The 24890-nt window shown below is 40.1% G+C and overlaps 1 protein-coding gene across 3 annotated transcripts in view; it reads left to right on the forward strand.

Moving 5' to 3' along the window:
- Cda5 (Chitin deacetylase-like 5) overlaps positions 1–24890 on the forward strand; it is an 89408-nt gene that overhangs the window by 43586 nt on the left and 20932 nt on the right. For all 3 annotated transcript variants that reach the window (XR_013080436.1, XM_076774703.1, XM_076774697.1), the window contains exons 2-4: positions 16535–16709; positions 19567–19662; positions 23737–24106. Coding sequence is in view for 2 of the 3 variants with exons in the window: in XM_076774703.1 (XP_076630818.1) it covers positions 16535–16709; positions 19567–19662; positions 23737–24106 (641 nt within the window). In the remaining variant the exon portion in view is untranslated. The remainder of the gene's footprint in view (positions 1–16534; positions 16710–19566; positions 19663–23736; positions 24107–24890) is intronic.

Here is a 24890-nt window from a genome sequence, read left to right on the forward strand (position 1 = left end):
GCTGACAAATCTACGAGTTCTGCAATCGTACGAAAATTTATATCGACAGGTTCTCGAAAATATAATAAGAAACTTCCCAAATTATCGCTAATCATTCCTTCCCACGCATTTGCTCTGACTCGTCATCGAGGATCGAGGAATAGGTTTCTGGCGAATCTTCTGACGAATAATCGATAGAAACGAGTAACTCTCCGAGGAAAACTCGTGTTCGTTAAGTATCTCAAACGACAGGTATAAAGGAGTTCGTTTAACTAAACTGTCCACGCTGTCACGCGTCCGCCATTCCTCGGTGCACCGATGTGCCATCGTTTGCTTCGACGATTCAGGATTCTCCCCGCGAGATTAACGGTTCTGACACTGATTGGTCTGCCAGACGTTCGTCGTTTAGTTTTTAAAGGAGCCCGGCGTGTCAGGGAAGCGTTCGAGTATTCTCTGAAATGTTCCCTTTCTGGCGTACGTCTATCAGGGAAACGATTCCGAGCACAGACGTCTTGCTTCGGCCGATTTACAATCAACGGAGTCCATACATCAAATTCGTGTCGGCCGTTTCCTGGCGCGGATTCGTTATTACTTTCAACGCGCTACAAATTACTGAATTATAACGCTATTCCCCCCGGGGGAAGAATAAACTGAATCTATTAGCTGAACCAGATTCGTACGCCCTTAAGAAAATCGTTTTGTAGGTTTCTTTGACTTTTACGTGTCTCTTCACACCTTCTATTCCTGCATATTTAAAAATTATTTTATTATCTAAAAATTCCCTCGATAGAACGATTTTATTTTATTTTTATTCATTTGACCCTTGCAACCGAAAATAATTTTTTTAGAACGATTTGGAAAATTTTTTTTTCGCCCAAAAATTTCAGCACATAACCCAATTTTTTTCTCGAAAGTGGATAGGATTTCGGGAGTATATGTATTCACCAAAAATGGTTGTATTTGACCCCAGAACTTAGAAATAATTTTTTTAGAACGATTTGAAATTTTTAAATTTTGTCGAATAATTTCACACCTTCTCGAATTTTTTTCTCTAAAGTGGAGAATTTTTTTCGAATTCGTTACTACGATTTCGTCTCGCGTAAAGAATAGTGGATTCTATTTAATTTTCGAGGGTACCAAGTTGGTTGTTTCGATCAAATCGAACATTGAGTCCCATAATCATTTAACATACGATTCTTCTGATCCAATCCATACAAATAAAAATTTTGAAGCTCGATTATAAATTATATGTATCAAATAACAGAGATTTTTGCAATGTTCGTTTATTTCCCAAATATAAAACGAATAATATGGAAACAAGTGCTCCGTTACCACGATTTCGTTTCGTATAAAAAACAGTGGATTCTATTTACTTTTCGAGGGTACCGAGTTGGTTGTTTCGGTCGAAACGCGAGATTGCCTCGAGAAAGATTTTCCTCCTTGTTACAGCGTATAATGGAGGTTGTCGAGTATTTAATTTTCCGTGCAATATGTTCGCCTGTAGGGTGGACACGCGCCTTAAACTGTTTAAACTGGCCGATATTATGCAAGCGGTGTTCCAGTTTTAAAGCCCTGCTTCGGTATTCCAGCTCACTTTCACTCATTCACTCGCCAGGCTCTTTTATCACGATACTTCTCTCTCCCTCCTCTTTCTCGGTCTATCTCCTTCCCTCCGGTTTGCCATTCGCATGACTTTCACTTCTCTTAGGTTCGTTCGAGTCGTTCCTTCCTAGGCCTCCGGAGTTCTTTCGCTCTGCAGACTTCCACTGTGTAACGCCTTAGAAAACGATCACATATTTACAGAAACGTTTCCCCAACTACGGTCCGCGGGACGCGAACAAACGATCTATTTAACATAACCCGCCTAACAATTTATAACACACAACAAACCAACGCTTCCGACCCTTGGAACCATATTTTCATCGTAACGTAGCTCGAATTTTTTAACGCTTGAACTACCAACAATTATGTATTTATTTGTACCAACGAAATTAAAACGATAGATACTTCGTAAAATGTATAATGCAATAGAAACAAATGTTTATTCGTCCCCTTGTAGAAAACTACGGTGAATTTTCGGAAATTACAAATTATTTTCAACCACTTCCGGTAGCTCTAGCGTCAAAGCTAAATATCAGAACAACCTGTGTTTACGAATTTTCCGTTTAGCCTTCGCAGTAACTTTTCAGCTATTCAGCTAACTCGGAAATTTCTTATTCATTTATTTCACCGGAAGTACGCGATCCTGGAGATAATTAGATTGAAATGAAATGCAGTTTTGTGGAGAAATTCCAGGATTCGAGCGTTACGGAGTCGCTGAAATTTCAAAAGGTGAAATTATCGAGACGCCCAGGAGACGTCGGGAGAAATTTAATTGAAATTTAAAATAAATATATTCGAGATTAAAGTAAAAATCTGAACTCTGTAATTTCGGACTTTTTCGATCGTTTTCTAAAGGCGTGCGTTCCAGATTGTATATTGCTGTTTCGTGGCTGAAATGGGGTTCGTGGAACTCTGATTTGCTCTGATTTACGAGTGCAGCGACGACGCGAAGAGCCATTTCCTGTTTCGTGAACTTCGCGTGCGGTTTGCGGCGGCCGCGAATCTTTCCAAGTCTACTTTTTGGTCCTCTAACGTTACTGCAACAACGTACGAGCTCGGATATCGTATTTTCTTCCGAACGAGATCGCGATCTGGTCATCTCGGATAACTGGTGCACCGTTGAAAGCGAACTCGGAAACGATTTTCTGCCGTTCGTGTCTGAGAGCACTTCTGGAATAACGTTATTTGAAACACTGCTTCGAACGTTATCTTGTTTCGCGGCTTGCTTCGTCGACGAAACGATGATAGAACTCGATATTCGCGTTCTTCTTGCTCGAATAGCGTATTAACGCTAGATTTACGGAAACCGTCAATTTGACGGATGTCAGATCCCATATATAAAATTACAGAACGCGTAAATATTATTTTTTAACAACTTCTGGTGAATTCGATTGATGCAATGACATGAATATATGAGCCGTTTATTTTGAAAATGGCGTAAGTCGAGTTAGCTACCTTAATAGTTACATTTTTACATGATCGTTTCAATCCGAAGCAACTTGTTACTAATATACTTAAAATCATTAAGATTTTGTAACACGAAAATTTGCTGGTTAATGAAGCGATGATAAAGTTTATTTTGAAAGTGGCGCAAGTCCAATCATAGCCATCAAAAACATATTATTTCTTAAATAATGTTAATTATGCTAATTGGGATTACTGTGTCATTTGTTACCCATATTTTTAAATTTAATCCAACGCAACCCCTTCAATATCTCTATTCGAACATAAATGGACTTTCAAAATAAACGGCTCATATATTCTAATTGAAAGAAAACTCGTATTTTAAGGTAATCGTGAACATGAAAGGTATCAATAAAAATATGTGCGATCAATGTCCGTAAATCTAGTGTTGGAGATTGTAACGTCTGTAAAATTAGATGCAGTTGCAAGAGAACTAAATATCAAGATTAAAGTAAACAAGGTGAACCAAGAAACTCGTTAATGACTGGAACGGAGTACGAGCAAAATCGTGGAACAGCGATGTTCTAGGCCATGTGGTTTATACACATTGCAATTTAAGCAGTAGGCTAATTAACGATCACTGATTCTCGCGTGTTAACTTCTGTTCCGTTTCTATTAATATGCGTTCGCGTTCTTGCGATTGCTTTCTGCGCCTCTGTCTGGTTTAAGCTTGTTCCCGATCGAGAAAATTCATCGTAGATTGCAAGTTAGCGGTTTCAGCCAAGAATAGAAACATTTTAATATTAAAACATCGAATTATTCGAGTAGTAAATGCAAGATGGCGGAGGCTCGGACCGATGAATTCGCAAGAAAGCCGACGACGGTGAACGTTTCCCGGGGTTTTATATTTCGAAGGCCTCCGATCGAGTTGCACGGACATGTTGCGTGATCGAGCGTGATCCAAGGAACGTATGATTTTCCAGGCGTACCCTGCCACGCGAAAGATGTCATTAATTTGTTGCCACAATGTTTACGAGCTCCAGCTGCGACCACCAGTTCCTTTGGATCGTTTAGATCGTCTATCTTGCAACGTTTCCCTGTTCTCGACGTTTCAGTTATCCGGGGAAAAATCACATTCGATAGCTAATTAGGCTGGAAAGGTTCCAGAGTCGTGCTGGGTGACTGGGAGCTTCGACGAGGAATAAAAATTGTAATCGTCGCCTTAAAAGGGACAATCGCGCGATTTACAGTAAATCGAGTTCGTTATTTGCACCGTACACGGTTTTCAGTTGTTAGGGCAACGAATTTACGGTAATATTCAAACCCAGAAGCGTTCTGCTTCCGATACTAACCAGTGTTCCGCGAACTGGACCGACTTTGGGGGGATCGAGCGATTTACGACGCGTGTTTAGGGTCGTTTAAGCGTTGGTTTTGCGTCGACGATGATTTTATCGTTTCCAAATTATGTTTGAACGCCTGGAACGTAGTGCTGGTTACGCAAATTACAACCTGCCCGGTGTTAATTGCACGCGAACACCTGTGCACGAGTCCCAGGTAGGTCGTTACGCGCCGGGATTGTTAAATTACGTGTGCATTTGTTGCTGGTCGTGATAAGAATTAGCAATACTAATCTCCTAGTACCAAGCGTTCAATTTAATTGAACGATCCTGTTTCTTCAATTATATTCTTCTTCCAGGAAGAAATAAGTTAATTCGATGATGCATCGATTAGAAAAAATAATAGTTTCCGAAAGTATAGTTTCGAGCAAAACGTAATCTGATTACATTTGCCACAATTACTCCCACAAATTACGTCGTAATTACCTCGTAATGATACCTTTTAATGATCACACGGCTATCCCGCGATAATTGCCGTGCAATTGGAATTTAATTACAGTCGATTTACTTTGTAGAAATGATCGTGTTGCTCGATTTTTCCCCGTTAACGATGTTATTACTGCGATCTCTTTATTACGCAAATTAAGAAAGTGAACGTATCTAACGAGACAATGTTGCGCAAAGGCGAGGCGTAGCTTCGAACACGACCTAAAAGCGAACCTTTGGTTTCGACAGAACCGATCGAAAAGATTTCATAAACGATCCCTGAAAAATCGAGCCCACGCGAAACGTTACAGATTTTGTGGTTCGACGTTCCTGCAAAAAGATCGACCGTCGACAGCCTTTGTTCGACTCGACGGTAACATTGAATCCTCGGGTCGACCGATTTATCCTTTCCTCGGTCCTGTTACGGATAAATCAGCATCGCGAACGCGATTTGCGCTGCATCGACCGCGCGCGATCGAGGAATCTCGAACGGAAACAATGGACGTTGATTGATGGGAACGAACGGCGGGCTCAAAGTGCTACACCTTGTTACACGGGTCCCCTGATTATCCCGGTTACGTTTACGGAACAGAACTAGAACCAGCCAGTTGGCCTTTTCGATCCTGGCTAACATTTTTCACCTCTCAGCCTACGATTTTCAAGGATCATTTTCACTTTCGTTTTTATGGAATCCCGCTTCACTCGATTATCCTCTTTTAAATAAGAATTCTTGAACGGGGAGAATAATTCTTAGACTTCCTTTATTTAATTCTATGCAAAATCAACAAATAAACATTCTACTGCCTCACCCCTAATGGATAGAAAATGTGATGATTGTTAAAATTCAGGAATTATTGAATAAGAGGGCCCTTAAATAAAGGGGGTAGCAATGTGCCACCAAATACTCGATTAAAAATCGATTATCAAGGACTATCTTACTCCTTTAAATAACAATTGTTGAAGGGGGAATAATTCTTAGACTTCCTTTACTAAATTCCACACAAAATCAACAAATAAACATTCTACTGCCTCACTCCTAATGGATAGAAAATGTGATGATTGTTAAAATTCAGGAATTATTGAATAAGAGGGCCCTTAAATAAAGGGGGTAGTAATGTGCCACCAAATACTCGATTAAAAATCGATTATCAAGGACTATCCTCTTTTAAATAAGAATTCTTGAACGGAGAGAATTATTCTTAAACTTCCTTTATTCAATTCTATGCAAAATAAAAAAATAAACATTCTACTACCTTGCCCCTAATGGATAGAAAACGTATGATAAAGGGGGTAGCAACTTGCCACCAAATGCTCGATTAGAAATCGATTATCAAGGACTATCTTACTCCTTTAAATAACAATTGTTGAAGGGGGAATAATTCTTAGACTTCCTTTACTAAATTTCACACAAAATAAAAAAATAAACATTCTACTGCCTTGCCCCTAATGGATAGAAAATGTGATGATTGTTAAAATTCAGGAATTATTGAATAAGAGAGCCCTTAAATAAAGGGGGTAGCAATGTGCCACCAAATACTCGATTAAAAATCGATTATCAAGGACTATCCTCTTTTAAATAAGAATTCTTGAACGGGGAGAATTATTCTTAAACTTCCTTTATTCAATTCTATGCAAAATAAAAAAATAAACATTCTACTACCTTGCCCCTAATGGATAGAAAACGTATGATGAAGGGGGTAGCAACTTTCCACCAAATGCTCGATTAAAAATCGATTATCAAGGACTATCTTACACCTTTAAATAACAATTGTTGAAGGAGGAATAATTCTTAGACTTCCTTTACTAAATTCCACACAAAATAAAAAAATAAACATTCTACTGCCTCACCCCTAATGGATAGAAAATGTGATGATTGTTAAAATTCAGGAATTATTGAATAAGAGGGCCCTTAAATAAAGGGGGTAGTAATGTGCCACCAAATACTCGATTAAAAATCGATTATCAAGGACTATCCTCTTTTAAATAAGAATTCTTGAACGGAGAGAATTATTCTTAAACTTCCTTTATTCAATTCTATGCAAAATAAAAAAATAAACATTCTACTACCTTGCCCCTAATGGATAGAAAACGTATGATAAAGGGGGTAGCAACTTTCCACCAAATGCACGATTAGAAATCGATTATCAAGGACTATCTTACTCCTTTAAATAACAATTGTTGAAGGGGGAATAATTCTTAGACTTCCTTTACTAAATTCCACACAAAATAAAAAAATAAACATTCTACTGCCTCACCCCTAATGGATAGAAGATGTGATGATTGCTCAAATTCAGGAATTATTGAATAAGAGGGCCCTTAAATAAAGGGGGTAGTAATGTGCCACCAAATACTCGATTAAAAATCGATTATCAAGGACTATCCTCTTTTAAATAAGAATTCTTGAATGGAGAGAATTATTCTTAAACTTCCTTTATTCAATTCTATGCAAAATAAAAAAATAAACATTCTACTGCCTCACCCCTAATGGATAGAAAACGTATGATAAAGGGGGTAGCAACTTTCCACCAAATGCACGATTAAAATCGATTATCAAGGACTATCTTACTCCTTTAAATAACAATTGTTGAAGGGGGAATAATTCTTAGACTTCCTTTACTAAATTCCACACAAAATAAAAAAATAAACATTCTACTGCCTTGCCCCTAATGGATAGAAAATGTTTCATTAAAATTCCGAATAAAAACTGGAATAAAGGGGGCAGCAATTTGCCACCAAATGCTCGATTAAAAATCGGAGAACCAGATTCTGTAGGTGGGTTCGTTCTCTCTGCCAGGGCGATACAGTTCTCACATTTCCGCAACATTCAATAACCCCGAATGGTGTAACTTTACCTGCCATCCGCTGCTCGTTTCGTGTGAAAATTCAACGAGTATCTCTCTGGCAAAAAGGCTCCGCCAAAAACCGCAGGCTCTTGCGAAATCTTGGTCGTCGCGGCCGTTTGACGAGTTTTGTAATTTTTCATCACAATGGCGGCTCGCGCCACTCCTCGATTACTCTCTGTTATCGAGATTTTTTCCACGAGGGTGCATGCCTCGGCGGCCACGCGCCTGAAACGCCCCGACTATTTCAACGAACGCATTTTGCCATTTACTCTCGATCCTTCTCGATGACGATGATCGTTACTATCCGCGGAGCAGCGATAAAAACTGCTTCAATATTGGCCAATGCACAGTCAACTATTTATCAACAATAGTTTGTTAAACTTGATCGACGAGAAAGGAAAGTAACCCTTTGACTACGGTCGATTTTGACGCAAGCACAAGCTGTCTGCGGAAAACTTTTTCGTGCCTTGGTTAGGGTAAAGGGTTAAAAATCCTTGGAATATGGATTAAAATTTTTTCCTCGCGTTTCAAATGCCTACAGAAATCTTCTGCGTTGAGTATCGAATAAAGTAATTGTTATCTCGGATTGAAAAGGTATTAAAATTTTTTAATATACTGCATATGTTTGTTTGGAGGGGGTTGAAGAGGCGTGGAAAGAATTTTCGCTATCGAAAAATAGGCGACGCGTGCCGCAGGTGGGATCGCGTTTCGTTTGACATTTAATTCACCGCGTTTGCATTCGCGGGACGCGCGTTATTCGCCTTTCTAGAACGCCTCTCGAACTTCTCTCTCGTCATCGGTGCCGTGACGCTCCATCGCGTTGCAGTTGAAGCGATAGCGGAGCAAATGTCAGCCGAGAAGTCCATTATCGTTCGAGAAATGGGCGAGGATCCGCGACTACGAAATCGATTACGCGTTGGGAGAACGACCATCGCGGTCAAGGAACTTCATTTTCCCCTCTAGGTCAGCCCCAACGAACAGAAAATCACTTCCAAATGCAATAATCCCAAGCAAACATTTTAACAAATTGATTGTAAAATTTTTAAGACATAAAAGAAACGTTTAAATAGTCGATTTCAGTTAGTTACTTCAAGTTATGTAGAAGAAACAGAGAACCCCCCAAAATGCATTAATTCGAACCAACCATTTTATCGAGTAAATTCTAAAATTTCTAATTGAACCCACGAGTCGATTGTAAGAAATTGCAAATTGCAAATATACTAAGAATTGTACGAAAGGGGACACCATTTATCAACATTCGTTTTTGCTATTCTCGACCAAGAAATTCAGATATTAGTGGTATTTGACTGGCGCGACGTGGACTATAAATCAAGTCCCTCGAGTCGATCGTTCCAAACTTCATTTTCATTCAACGTAGAAATAGACTGTCCCGAAACCATAATTTATTAACTGGCAGCTCGAAGGATCGCTCGAGGATGATGTACGATCCTCCGTCGACGTTCTGAAAGCAAATTGTGTTTCCCTACAACGCGGTTGCAGGCTCCTTCGATGAAAAAGACGACGCGCCTACGCGCTCGTCGATGTCATAATTATTCAATCGACTCACGCTGGAAAAGTCCTCGCGAATATTTCAATATTATATAGTAACTAATATTCTTCTATTAAAAAAAAAATTGTATAGTCTTCCTAGCTCAGGAAGTAAATGAAATTGAAGAGCAAACGATGTTGGAAGCCATTTCAATAATGAGCACTCTCGAGATAATGTGTTTTGAATGTCGTAGGCTCTAAAAATACCTGGAGACAAAGATCGTGCCTAGAATCGATTATGGGCGGTGACAGTCGAGCTGGACCTGTTTTCTCGATGTTAAAAAAACGAAATTCAAATATTGGGGCATGTTCGATTATTCGGACGGCTACCTTAATTCGGTCGTTTCACGGTGACGATGCGATTGTTTATCGAACTCGTCGATCGACTCGTCTCGAAAAGAAGCCATCGACCTGGAGTCCCGTTCCGAAACGAACGCGCGGAGGTCAGCGCCGGCGAAAAGAATTTTAGGATCGCCTTCTGGTCGAGGACGCCGACCTTGTTGCGGTCCCAGGGTCGCGAACGGCCTCACGGAAGGTCGTCCCGGAGAACGGTACCAGTATGTTTGGTCTAATTGCTCGCTTCTGTCGGTCCTTGCACTCCATATTCTCTCAAGGCCACCGGACGAAAATTAAACAAATTTACTACGGCGATAAAGCACGTAAAAAGACCTATTTAACGCGCACTTGAGCAATCGAGCGATATCCGTATCCGCCTGTTTGCAATTTGAATCTCTATTAACATTTAAATTAGCGCGGGGTTTCGATCGTTCGGAGATACCGTGATCGATAGCCTTTTAATGAGCGGAAGAATTAATTATAGGAACTGTCTCGATCTTATTGAGTAAACTTTTATTTTAAGAACAGACATTCTGATTTGTTTGCTTCTATTCTTGTTGCATCGAAGAATTTGATTTTATCAATATTAAAAAGCGATACTGTCGATTCTATTTTCCAGATTCCCCGATCTTTCGAACTTTCATCCGCCTTTCCACAAATAATCGTTAACCCTGAATATCCCCTTCGGGATTCCGAGGTCACATTTCCATCTGCATGTTTGAAGCCTGATCTCATCGTTCCATCCACAGGCGCCATTGTAGCTCCAACACGATATTGTAGCCAACGAATGATCGGTTAACTCGCTTAATTTTAACAAAATTCGACTTATGTATAATTCGACTTGTTTTAAAAATCATTTCTTCTTAAATATATCAGAAAAATATTTTAACCATCGCTACCCAGAGATATATTTCATTAAAAATTTAATCAAGCCTCGAAATGCGAATATAAAAATTAAATGCGACGTTTCATAGAAATTTTTGGCATTAAATGGCGTCTTTCGAATCGCGCAGAGCCTTCTTGAGCGTCACTGCTTAACACAAGATGTCTCGAGGCGGTTTGCGTGCCATAGCTACTTTCAATGTCACTGGATGAGTTCTCGAGTCGACGACATCCGCATCGACGCATGATTGCTATACAGGATGCTTAACCATGGGTGGGCAATTTTTCAGTTGAACGATCGTGCAAGCCAAAATAAGAAGAAAATCAAAAACAACGAATCGAGTGGCTTTTCTACGTATCTATATATAACGAAATTCTCTATACCTTGATAAGATTATATTTCGACATTATTGAATTCTTTTTCCCCCAAATATAAACTCACGTCGAAGGGTTAATTTCCACCTTATTTTACGTTTAAAATCATCCCTGGAAAAATGGTCCTATAGTCCATTCGCGCCATCGCGTACAATAATGATCGGTGACAGTAATCCTTGATGGAATTTCTGCAGCCACATTACGAAACGTCAACGCAATGTTGGCGCTGGGGATTTGCAATTTCTTGAATTGTTGCGTTTTTCCGTCGTACGAATAATTGAAACCGAACGATGTGTCAAACGTGAACGTACAGGTTCGATCGAGGCCAACATTTAGAACAGAATTTAGAATGACAAAGAAAAATTGCAACAATTACCAAATTTTTAAGGTATCAATTATATAAAGAAACGCTTAAATTATAATTACAAGTGTCCCCCTTTCCCCTTTGCATCGTCCAACTTTGGAAAATATTGATTTGTCATTCGACGTCTCGGCGAGAATAATAATGCCTGATCCACGAATCGTGTTGTTGGAATCGGCGTGGCTTCCACGATGTGCATACTTACGCGGGGGCTGTTCGTTCTAAACACGTTGGATCGGTAATAGAAAGTACCGTCGCGGTAATAAACCAGGTCACCAGTTTTTGCGCTGCCGGGAAAAGAAAATCTCCAACGTACGTCGAACCCTTGCCGCATGACTTCGTGCACGGTTCGCGAAAATCTAACGCACTGTTGTGTCGGAAATTAAGGAATTCTAATTGTTTTCGCGAAATCAAAACACATAGAATACGTACGAAAATACAATACACAACGAGTTCGATGTTTAAAAACATATACGAGTAAAAAAATACTTCTAATTGAATTACAACCTGTGGTAATATTGCTAGAAAAGTTTGCACGGAATTTTATATGGGATTAATAGATGGAAAATTTTAATTTTCAAGAAATTACAGGCTACACTTACTATGCAAACATACAATAACTTTTTAACGAAGCCTCAATCAACAAATTAGTATTCTTAATTTTCGTCTTATTTTGGCCTCTAGAATCTACCGTTGAAATTTTTCCCAGGGGTGGCCAAACACCCTGTATAAGAAATAATGTAGGTTACGAATTATTGTATTTAAGGGTTGATACAACCCTCTGCAAAGCTCCCATTTCTAGTGATTAATCATGATTATGATAGCTACCCTCGTTTCTAAACGTCTCTCAGAATGCAGATATCAGAATTTTATTCGAATAAAGGCAATCGTGTAAATTTTTGCGTGAAACGTATCCGGATAGGAATTTCGCCCGTCTCTGTATTAGAAATACTCCCGGTGTGCTTAACGACGCGTTTCAGGGTCGACAGACCTAATGCGAGGAGTGTTGAAACAGCGACTGCAATCGCGTATAGAGAACAACTCTTTGTTGCGATTGCCCCTAAGAGACAAGGGTGATTCGGTGTTTCGAAAGAGCTCGATATCGATCCCTCAATCAACCGGTCTTGATCTAATTAGTCGCATTCCTGGCGATCAGCCTCGTCTACGCGTTCCCGCTTAAACCGTTCCTTCCCACCGAAGTCGAGACAATTTCCACTTACTCGCTGTTGACCAATTCTAGCCGTCGTTCCACCCACGCCACTGCAACGTTTCTGTGCTCGAATAACTCGGGTGATTCAAATAGTTAACGATTTCTATACCCACAGGACCATTTTAACCCTTTGCACTCCTACGTCGAGTGTGACTCAGGAGCTCCTTTTTCAAGTCCAAACCAAAGAGATATCGTACACTTAAAAATTACAAAATACTAAAATAGTGTAAATAAAACAGATATTTAATTGAATTTGTTTGTTCCTCAACTTGTTCAAATTGCTTTATTTTATGTTGGGAGCTGCTGGTTACAAAATTGAAATATAATTTGGAGTGCAAAGGGTTAGCACTTAAAAACTGTCTATTCTAGGATCGTAAAGTTTCAAGCTTCGCCAAATAACAATAACATATAACATGTAACTGATGATTTAGATTCGGGTCAAAATGGACCCAGGAATTTTCTGCTCTCGACGATGCAAATTGCAATTTGATTATTCGAACGGTACCAGAGCTCCCATGGGCATGCTACATTTCATTACTGGTCGCGTCAGACGCGCTAATGACAATTACGCAATCGCCCCGTTGTTCCCTGGCCGCTTATGGGAACCCAAAGGAACGCGTGGTCCGACTTCCATGATTTCACTGCGCCTTTCAGTTCCACGAGCACAAAAACTGTGACCCAGAAATGCTCAAACGCCGTGCTTCATGTCGTTTAACCCCTGGGAATTTTAACATAATGAACTAATAAGCGATCGAAACGAACATCGAGCTTCGAGGGTCCAGTTTCCATCTTTTTATCGAGATAATTTTCACTCGAGCTCTAGCCTCGATGGAATCTAACCCGTACAGACTACCAAAAAAAAAAAATAAATACAAATTATTTACGACAGAGGCCTGCATATTAATTTGAAAACTGACCAATTTTCGGAAGTGTCCTCGAAAGTGGAGCGCGGTTACGCAAACCGGGTATCGAGGCGGAAAAATGATTTACATATAAACGGGCCAGCTCGCCGGGGATGGCGAAGGAATGGCGTTATATTGTATAGACATATTCTCACGTCGAAAGTGCGGCCCAAGAATGGCGCAAGTCACGTTTCCAACAAATCAATTCGTCGTTCGCTGGCGCGGCGTCCGCGGTCCCACGATACCGACTCTGTGCCAGAAAGAGCTTTAGTGGGATAATCGAATCCGCTGCCGGGCGAAACAATGCCGGCACGCAGAAACCGTTTTCAACGATACCGTGCTATTTACCGCGTAACGAAGCGGCCAGACGCCGCAATACGCTCCAAACGCCACGCAACGCGTCTCCGTTCCCGCGTTTTGCAAACGATGCTGCAAATATTATTCATTCCCCCTCGATCTCGATCAAAATTACACTCTCTCAGCGATTCAAATTCGTAAATTTCTTTTATGTTTATCGAAAGAGGAAAGTGCTTTCTAGATTTCCCTTATTGCATCCCTCTAGTTTCTTTATATTAATTCCCCTCGATTTAAATCAAAATTACACTCTCTCAACGATCCAAATTCGTAAATTTCTTTTATGTTTATCGAAAGAGGAAAGTGCTTTCTAGATTTCCCTCATTGCATCCCTCTAGTTTCTTTATATTAATTCCCCTCGATTTAAATCAAAATTACACTCTCTCAGCGATCCAAATTCGTAAATTTCTTTTATGTTTATCGAAAGGGGAAAGTGCTTTCTAGATTTCCCTTATTGCATCCCCCTAGTTTCTTTATATTAATTCCCCTCGATCTCAATCAAAATTACATTCTCTCAGCGATCCAAATTCGTAAATTTCTTTTATGTTTATCGAAAGGGGGGAGTGCTTTCTAGATTTCCCTTATTGCATCCCCCTAGTTTCTTTATATTAATTCCCCTCGATTTAAATCAAAATTACACTCTCTCAGCGATCCAAATTCGTAAATTTCTTTTATGTTTATCGAAAGAGGAAAGTGCTTTCTAGATTTCCCTTATTGCACCCTCTAGTTTCTTTATATTAATTCCCCTCGATCTCAATCAAAACTACACTCACTCAGCGATCCAAATTCGTAAATTTCTTTTATGTTTATCGAAAGGGGGGAGTGCTTTCTAGATTTCCCTTATTGCACCCTCTAGTTTCTTTATATTAATTCCCCTCGATCTCAATCAAAATTACACTCTCTCAGCGATCCAAATTCATAAATTTCTTTTATGTTTATCGAAAGAGGAAAGTGCTTTCTAGATTTTCCTCATTGCATCCCTCTAGTTTCTTTATATTAATTCCCCTCGATCTCAATCAAAATTACACTCTCTCAGCGATCCAAATTCATAAATTTCTTTTATGTTTATCGAAAGAGGAAAGTGCTTTCTAGATTTCCCTCATTGCATCCCTCTAGTTTCTTTATATTAATTCCCCTCGATCTCAATCAAAATTACACTCTCTCAGCGATCCAAATTCGTAAATTTCTTTTATGTTTATCGAAAGGGGGGAGTGCTTTCTAGATTTCCCCCATTGCATCCCTCTAGTTTCTTTATATTAATTCCCCTCGATCTCAATCAAAATTACACTCTCTCAGCGATCCAAATTCGTAAATTTCTTTTATGTTTATCGAAAGAGGAAAGTGCTTTCTAGATTTCCCTTATTGCATCCCTCTAGTTTCTTTATATTAATTCCCCTCGATCTCAATCAAAATTACACTCTCTCAGCGATCCAAATTCGTAAATTCCTTTTATGTTTATCGAAAGAGGAAAGTGCTTTCTAGATTTCCCTTATTGCATCCTTCTAGTTTCTTTATATTAATTCCCCTCGATCTCAATCAAAATTACACTCTCTCAGCGATCCAAATTCATAAATTTCTTTTATGTTTATCGAAAGGGGGGAGTGCTTTCTAGATTTCCCTCATTGCATCCCTCTAGTTTCTTTATATTAATTCCCCTCGATCTCAATCAAAATTACACTCTTTCAGCGATCCAAATTCGTAAATTTCTTTTATGTTTATCGAAAGAGGAAAGTGCTTTCTAGATTTTCCTCATTGCATCCCTCTTGTTTCTTTATATTAATTCCCCTCGATTTAAATCAAAATTACACTCTTTCAGCGATCCAAATTCGTAAATTTCTTTTATGTTTATCGAAAGAGGAAAGTGCTTTCTTGATTTCCCTTATTGCACCCCCTAGTTTCTTTATATTAACTTTGTTTTTATAGGAAAAAATAACTACCAGTCATTACTGCATTATCCATTATTGCACCCCCTGGTTTCTGTATATTAATTTTGTCTTTATAGGAAAAATCCTCTCAGGAGGTGCAAAATAACCTAAAAAATAACTACCAGTCGTTACTGCATCATCCATTATTGTACCCCCTGGGTTCTTCATATCAATTTTGTTTTCATATATGAAAAATATTGTACAAAAATTGCAGTCTCAGAAGGTGTAAAATAACCCTATAAATAACCCTCGGGAGGGGGGCATAACCTAAAAAATAACCTAAAAACTAACTAACAACCCGAAAAATATGAGCGTTAAGAAACTCCCCCTTTAAAGTAATTATTTCAAATTATGCCTCAGGGATACCTCGTCTATTTCAATGAATACAATTTTGTGCACATCTATTGCTCCCGAAAGTAGAAGTTGATTCGATGAATCGAAGTCGTCTCGGGATTACGAAAAATTTGGCGCCAGTCTTTCGATTCCCGCTCGTGCCCTCGAGGCGTCGTCGCTTTGGCGATCCAGACCGCGGATTATGCGAGCAATCGCCGACTCTGGTCGAGTTTCTCGTGCTCTGTGTACGCGCCGACGACGCAAGGTCGACCAAAAATCCGGTTACACGGTTCTCCGGTTGCGCAATCGTCCAGCTCCGTGCTCGCCGCTCACGTTTCAGAACGGCGATCCATATGCCGATACCAGATACAACCGAAGGCTGTCCGTTCATAATTCACATTGTATCGACGCGCCCTGCGGAGGCACTCGAGAACGTTTCTCGCCCCGTCTGGGTTACTTTTTTCGCTCCGCGTTTGACCCGTTTCGCCGTACCCGGAGCATTCTGGTTTCGCTCCATTCGCGACGCGAGAACCGCTCTCGTTCCCGCCGACAGGACATAATCGATGGTTATTTAACGCGACTGACGAAATGTCTCCCGACCGTATGGATGTTTATCTTTCAGTGAAAAGTACCGTCTGTGTTTTCTCTGTCACGCAGAATGCCAGAGGACCATCCCGAGGAGCGCCAGAGCGAGCAGAAACGAAGCTGCCTTGGAGTTCGAGTGCCCCGAAGAGTTCGGTTACTACCCTCATCCACGCGACTGCACGCAGTACTATGTATGCGTCTTCGGGGGTGCTTTGCTCGAATCGTGCACCGGAGGTTTGATGTACAGGTGCGTACAATACTCGAAATTCTTCAATAATGTTAACACTGGCAGACGAAAGCGAAATATTGTCCAGCGAAATCGAAACCTTGCTTTCAGACAATTGGAAATCATATTGTAACTACTGTATTTCATTGAAATTTATTTGGGAAGTAGAACTCATGGATAGCTACAAAAAAGTATTAAACAACATTTCCGTGCAGCGTCGAATAAATTTATTAAAAATGAAAAACAAATTTTTAAGAAAAATCGATAAATCATTCTGAAAAAATTATTTTTGGCTGCAAGGGTCGGTTACAATCATTTTTGGTCAATAAACATACCTCCGAAATCCTAACCATTTTCGAGAAAAAAATTCCTTACCGAAAGTATAATGTCTGACCATGAATGTCTGAACCCCTGATTCTCTTAAGTTTACATGCGTTTGTTTAAAACATCATAACTCCTGAACGGATTGGAGGATTTTAATGTTTCCAAAGGTAAACAACGCGTATTTTCATGGAGAATATTTACAAAATCTAAGAGTGTTCGATAACTTATTCCTCAACCCCGTAAAGTGGGAAAAACTTTACATGTAAAGGCTACTTACTCGTATATCTCGTCTGTGTCTACACTCCAAAACTATCCATTGAATGTCCTTTTTATTGTATAATATCATAGTAGGGTCTGTCAGGGTTGTCGAGGAGTTTATATATTTAGAAATAAGTGGACGATCGAGTACTTGTGAGAAAGCGAAGAGCGTAGCCCTCTGGTGTCGAGTGTAGCAAGTGTCGCCATACAGAATGGGTTCTTGCGCGATCGTAAATACTGTCGCGTAGCAGTCTACGTGGATAATTAGATAATTGATCGAGAAGACACACGCGACCTCGTTAACGCTTCTTTTTCGAACAGAATCGTGGAAACGATCCACGTCGTTCCCGGACCGATCGACTAATATGGGAGCAACGGAGCACGTTGGGTCGAAACGCGAGCAAATAATACCGGGGGCGTCGAATCGAAAGCGAAACGCGACGCATTGTCGTCCGAATATAGACAAGTTTAATGGATCTCCGTTGTTCCCAGGGGCCCGTGGTATCGCAAGATTCCGCGAAGATTTCTATTTCGCTCTTCGAAATTCCCCAGCGACGTTTTCATCGAGGAACTAAGCGAATTAATACTCCCCTCGAACCTTGGAGGTCGAGAAAAATAAATCTGACAGAGCTCGTGAATTTCGACGACGTTAGAGAAATAAATTGTACCGTGACAAAATGTTAGATTAAGTATTTTTTTTTATCGAGAGTGAAACCAGGCGTTAGAATCGATCGTGGAAACCTGTTTCCCCGCGTTCGACAGGAAAAAGGTCGTCGAAAGCTGGAATAATAATCAGTTTACTAGCGCGAATTAACGATCGAGCGTGGATGTCCACCGTTTCGTGGGATTTACGGGACCGGAAGGTGAACGACCCGGTAGAACACGGTCTCGCGATTAGATCTACCACGTAGCAAATTTGAATTTCGATCGTAAATTACCGGCGACCCTGGACGTTAGAATTCGGAAGTAGTAAAAACGTTAACCGTGTAATTGTATGTATTGTATGTAAAGCTGACCTATTTTAATCGAACCGCTACGAATGTCTGAACTGTCGGTGAAAATGTTTTCTCAAATAGACTTTTCACTGTGAAATTTAAACAAAATTCTTGAGTCAAGACGTCGAAGAGAATTTGTAAACAAATAAGTACCGAAACAAATTTAGAATCAAAGCTTTGGTCTCTTAGAAAATTGCACGATTTTGGTTCGACTCACAGAAGATAGAATACTATAACTTCCATTATTAATCACTTATCTGAGTCCCTTGCAAATAAAAATTACGATTATTATTTTCGAAATCTCCGAATCAAATGATCTAGGTGGAGTACTAAGGGTGTAACGTCGAGTTTGGATCAGGGTGAAGGGGTCTGGGGGGCACGATTACGATCCTGGAGCACTTTCGATCTGGATTTGCGCGGTAAAAGGGGGTCGTAGCCAGCACGCATAACCCTGGCGGAAAAAATCAACATGCCACACCTCTCCCGATACGACAGTGCACAAACTAGTTGGTTGTAAAACCGGCCAGCGTAGCCTAAGGTACCCGATGGTAACGTCGTGTCCAATTAAGGATGCTCGCGAGCTTGGGACGCGATTCTAAATTCAGTTACATCGAAAATCCTCCGGAGAACGACACCCAACGATAGACCCGATCCTCGATCTCCGACGAAGGCGTTGAAACTTTCTTTTCCGCGTGACCAACGAAACAGAACGTCTCCCCGGACGCTTCATTTTCCGTTCACGGTCCGAGAATCGAAGAAATCGGTCGTTCTTTCCAGCTCCTGACAATTTTTTAGGGTGTCTTGCACCCTGGACCAGCGATTTGGCAAATTTTTTTCTCAGAATGGGCGAACGATAAAATTTTTTAACTTTGCGAACCGCAAGATGGCATGGAGGATGCTACGATATAGTGTTAAAGAGTTTGGAAGCTGTTGAGGCATTGTAAAATCACAATTAAGATTTGTCAAATTCACAAATGTTCAAATTCCCAAATTCTATTCAAATTTGTTTCCTTCGACGTTTCAACTTGAGAATTGTTTTAGCTCTATACAGTGAAAAGTCCTGTTATATATGGATGACGTAGCCAAAGTCAAAGTGTTAAAGTTGATGGAAAAGGAAAATGTTTGTTGTTGCAAATTTCAGGCATTCTATTTATTAATTTCTTCAAAGATCAAGCATATGATGATGTGTTTGAGTGAATCGTGGAGGCAAATGGTTTCCAAATCGCGATTGCTTTGGCTAAAAATAGCCACGAAGAACAATATCGATACTAATGGAGACCGTGTCGCTTTTCTTTTCGCAGCCACGAATTGCAGACGTGCGATTGGCCGCGGAACGTGGGCTGCCCCGGAGGCGGATCCCCCAATAAGGAAACGGAAGAAGACCCGCTGCTAGAAAGGTGAGTTTTCGATGCTGGAACTTGTCGTTTGTAACCATTACACGGAGATCGATGAACCCCAACATCCTTCCATTATCGTAATATATCGAGAGTTATAGTACTCCTCAAACATTGGACAAGTATTCGAATATTGATACTCAAATAGTATCTACCCTTCGAATAATTTATTTATCTATAAATAGTTATGAAACCCCTTAGTATATAATAAAGTACAAACTGACATGTTATAAACGAGATTCCTAAGATCAACGGCGTAGAAAAATGGAGTACAATAATTATTGCTGAACATACACATAAAATAATATTTAAATACTTGAGTTTGAGTCAAACCATCTCTAAAATACTCTAACACCAAATTATTCAAATACTTCCAGTTCTAAGCTTCGTCCGTTTCACTGAACAAGTATGGCGGCCAGTTGGTCCCACTGCATCCTGCAGACTCCGATTTCAAAAAGAACATATTTAAACTCGAGAATGTTAACTCAGACAGCACGATTACGCTCCAGACAAATTGCATAATTACGATTTACAGGTTCGAAACGCCGAAGAAACTTTTATCGATCCGATTTCTGATTTAATCCTCGACATCGTAACGATCGTAATTATTCGGAGCAAAACTGTTCTCGATCGCGATCTGCTTTCTTTTCGACCCACCGAAAGTTATTCAGGAAACGTACGTACGTACGTCTCGCGATCCATCGATCCGTGTCGCCCGGACGTCCGTCGATTGCGCAAGATTTCGAGCCTCGATTACGAAACCTTCGATATTCGACTCCGCGTTCGAATTTCTCGAAGAAAAAAGGCGGGAGAGGGGGGAGAAAAGAAAACTGAGCGATCGAGAGATCGAGACAGCGGAGGATCGAAGCGTTTCTTTCGCTCGAAAACGTCGGTACAAACGATCCAGCAGCACGCGAACCTTGAGAAAATGGTAGCAGTGACGTCAAAGATCGAACAATAAACGCTTAGGCGTCGATCGACCGGTATTCACAGTTATAAACTCGAAGGTGAAACCTTTCGTTGCTGGCTCGATCGCGCGAGAATTTTTCTGACACTGCGTTTCTCAATAACTGTTAGATCGTGTCGCAAAAAAGAGCATGTTCTTCGATTTCCACGCTGTTCATAAATTTCTTGGAAACTCGCTTTTTAACGAGTCGACTGTCGGACCAAAAAACTTTGATCTCGGACAATTGTGAACTAAGTAAATTAAAATTTGACGCAGCGAGTAATTCTATTGTTTGTTCGAATTATTCGATGAAGGTATACTGGGTCAATTTAGACCCTGCATGGATTATTCGTCGTGATAATGCTTGAACTCAAGAGTGTTGTTGATTCTTCTCTTGTTTTTTCGAATTACTAAATAGATGTATTCCGGGTCGATTTAGACCCTGAGTTGCTGGATGAATGATCAAGCCAGGATCAAATGACCCAAGAGAAAACATTATTATAGTACTCGAATTGAAGAATGTTGAAGCCGAGAAATGTGTCTTTAATTCGATTTAATATTTGTATGAATTTTATATGATTTTTCTCTTGTTTTTTCGAATTACTAAATAGATGTATTCCGGGTCGATTTAGACACTGAGTTGCTGGATGAATGATCAAGCCAAGATGAAATGACCCAAGAGAAAACATTATTATAGTACTCGAACTGAAGAATGTTGAAGCCGAGGAATGTGTCTTTAATTCTATTTAATATTTGTATGAATTTTATATGATTTTTCTCTTGTTTTTTCGAATTACTAAATAGATGTATTCCGGGTCGATTTAGACCCTGAGTTGCTGGATGAATGATCAAACCAGGATGAAATGATCCAAGAGAAAACATTATTATAGTACTCGAACTGAAGAATGTTGAAGCCGAGGAATGTGTCTTTAATTCTATTTAATATTTGTATGAATTTTATATGATTTTTCTCTTGTTTTTTCGAATTATTAAATAGATGTATTCCGGGTCGATTTAGACCCTGAGTTGCTGGATGAATGATCAAACCAGGATGAAATGATCCAAGAGAAAACATTATTATAGTACTCGAACTGAAGAATGTTGAAGCCGAGGAATGTGTCTTTAATTCGATTTAATATTTGTATGAATTTTATATGATTTTTCTCTTGTTTTTTCGAATTACTAAATAGATGTATTCCGGGTCGATTTAGACCCTGAGTTGCTGGATGAATGATCAAACCAGGATCAAATGACCCTGAGAAAACATTATCATAGTACTAGAAATGAAGAATGTTGAAGCCGAGGAATGTGTCTTTAATTCGATTTAATATTTGTATGAATTTTATATGATTTTTCTCTTGTTTTTTCGAATTATTAAATAGATGTATTCCGGGTCGATTTAGACCCTGAGTTGCTGGATGAATAATCAAACCAGGATCAAATGACCCAAGAGAAAACATTATCATAGTACTCGAACTGAAGAATGTTGAAGCCGAGGAATGTGTCTTTAATTCGATTTAATATTTGTATGAATTTTATATGACTTTTCTCTTGTTTTTTCGAATTATTAAATAGATGTATTCCGGGTCGATTTAGACCCTGAGTTGCTGGATGAATGATCAAGCCAGGATCAAATGACCCAAGAGAAAACATTATTATAGTACTCGAACTAAAGAATGTTGAAGCTGAGGAATGTGTCTTTAATTCTATTTAATATTTGTATGAATTTTATATGACTTTTCTCTTGTTTTTTCGAATTACTAAATAGATGTATTCCGGGTCGATTTAGACCCTGAGTTGCTGGATGAATGATTAAACCAGGATGAAATGACCCAAGAGAAAACATTATCATAGTACTCGAACTGGAGAATGTCGGAGCCAAAAGATGTGTTTTTAATTCGATTTAATATTTGTATGACTTTTCTTCGAGTCATTTTTGTTTCTACGCGAACGTTGCGACAGTTTGAAAGACCGGGTGGATATCGATCTCGATTCTAGTTACGCGTCGATTCTCAGCTTGTAAACGGCTCGCCGAAAGTATCAAGCGGAAACGAATTTGTTGTATAACCGGGAGTGCTCGTCTACAATGAACTCTCCCACTCTGTAGGTCGTTTCTCGAAAGAGAGTACGATAGCGTTGGGTCTCCTTGTGCAAGTAAATGTTAAGCAACTGGCGGTCGCCGGTCGCTCATTAACGTATTGTGCCGCTACTAATCGGGGAAAAGAAGCGGTTTCCCAACGGACGTCGGTTCCCTTCGTCTCGACGCATCCGCGTCGGCGTCCTTGCCATTCGTGGCGAACGCGTTTCGGCGAAACTGGTTCGACACACTCCAATCAGAGATCACCCTTCTAGTCGAACTGCCTTTTCCTCGAATATTCAAAGGATTTGCTTTTCAAGTACTCGTTGATGGAACTTGGATCGACAGAAAAATGGATGCACTGCTTAGGAATTCTTTGGAAATTGATCAATTATAGTTTTCGAGTACCATTTGAATACTCACTAATGATGGAACTTGGATCGACAGAAAAATGGATGCACTGCTTAGGAATTCTTTGGAAATTGATCAATTATAGTTTTCGAGTACCATTTGAATACTCATTAATGATGGAAATTGGATCGACAGAAGAATGCACTGCTTAGGAATTGGTTGGAAATTGTGTATGCACTCTTTAAGCAACAAATATTCGTTTTGACAGCCCTCGAACGATTAGAGATCCCTCCATCGTCGTTCGATCGTGCAATTTTCTCATTCGCGATCCAATCTGTCCCGTTTGCGAAATACCGTCGGTTCCTGACGTCTGAAAAGCGCGGATTAATTGATACCAAACGTTTCAGAGTCTCCGGTCTTGCACAAGCTTTATATAATCAATTTAAACGCTCGAGAGTCTTCCTCTGTACCACAAATGGAAATATTCAAGGAAGAAAATTTTCTAAAATTAAAAACTATTGCCTCTCTATTCCAGAGAAATACAAAAAAAGGGTGGAACGAGTGATTAAGAAAACAAAGAAGATCAAATTTAGAACTACCCATAATAGTAAAACCATCCACCAGAAATAATAAGAAACAGTGTTCGTACGAGTAATTAGAATCAAGAATAAATTACCAACCACGATTTGATTTGATATTTCAGGTCAGCGAAGATCGAGAGCCTGCAGGAACAGCAACAGCAACAGCAGCAGCAACAGCAGCACCATCATCAGCACCACAGACAACAGATTCGCGATCAGCAGCAGCAGAGACGCGAGCCTCAGCAGCAACAGCAACAGCAACAGCAACGACCTGTTCAGAGGCAGCCTGTCACGACCACGCCGCCCCCTCTGCCACAGATCACTGAAAAGCAGATTCGTCAGAGGCAACAGGCTAGGAATTATCACGATGAAGAGTACGAGCCTGCCTCCGAAGTCGAGAGCGACAGACAGCAACGCGTCTACAGAGGACAGCCCTCGACGATTGGCCAGGTGCAGCGCGACAGAGATGGCCTCAGAAGGAACGTAATCGCGGTGAGTTAATGATCCTTCTCCTTCGTCTTCGCAGAATTGCTTTTTAACCCTTTCGACCACAGAAGAAAGGTCCTAGGTCCTAGGTCCAAAGGAATCTTGAGTTTTTATTCTTCTTTGTCTCTGAAAAAAGTTGTAAAAGATAATAACCGATGAGCACAGAGTCGTTAAAATATTTCTGCGTGAAAAACAGAACGAGAAATGAAAACAGTTTAAACCTTGCTTTTTCTTATTTTCCCCCTTCATAAGGAAACACCCATTGCTGGATTCTGTCTCATCCTATGTAAATAATTTACTGTAATAGAATTAGTTACGAGAAATGCTAGAAACGGTAAAGTATTTGGGAACAAGACCAATTAAGACACATATTTGCACGAATTCTTTTCATTATTCCGTACGTTTCCGGTTTACAAGGGCTGTTCCGTTCCTCGCGTGGTGACCACCGGCGATATACCTGCTCGAGCTCGATGGAAAACCCCTAATATTGTTCCGGTAATTAGGTCCACGAGGTGAAGCGCGTACGTAATTTACGAAGGCACCTTTTCACTCGCGGTGCAATATAATAATAAAATCGCACCTGAAACGAAATTGGCGCGATTCCTGGAATCGACCACTTTCAATTAACGGAACGGCGTTAAAAGGGTCAATCGCGTTAACGAAACTCCCAGGTAGTCGTCGTAAATGTCGCGGTTACGATCGAAATACTCGTGAAACTCGCATAATTGACAGAGCACCCTGGTTGACTTCGAAGACACAGCAGGGTGTGTGCAATTCAGAAACTGTGGAG

This window comes from Colletes latitarsis, chromosome 2, assembly GCF_051014445.1.
Source record: "Colletes latitarsis isolate SP2378_abdomen chromosome 2, iyColLati1, whole genome shotgun sequence".
Taxonomy (NCBI): Eukaryota; Metazoa; Arthropoda; class Insecta; order Hymenoptera; family Colletidae; genus Colletes; species Colletes latitarsis.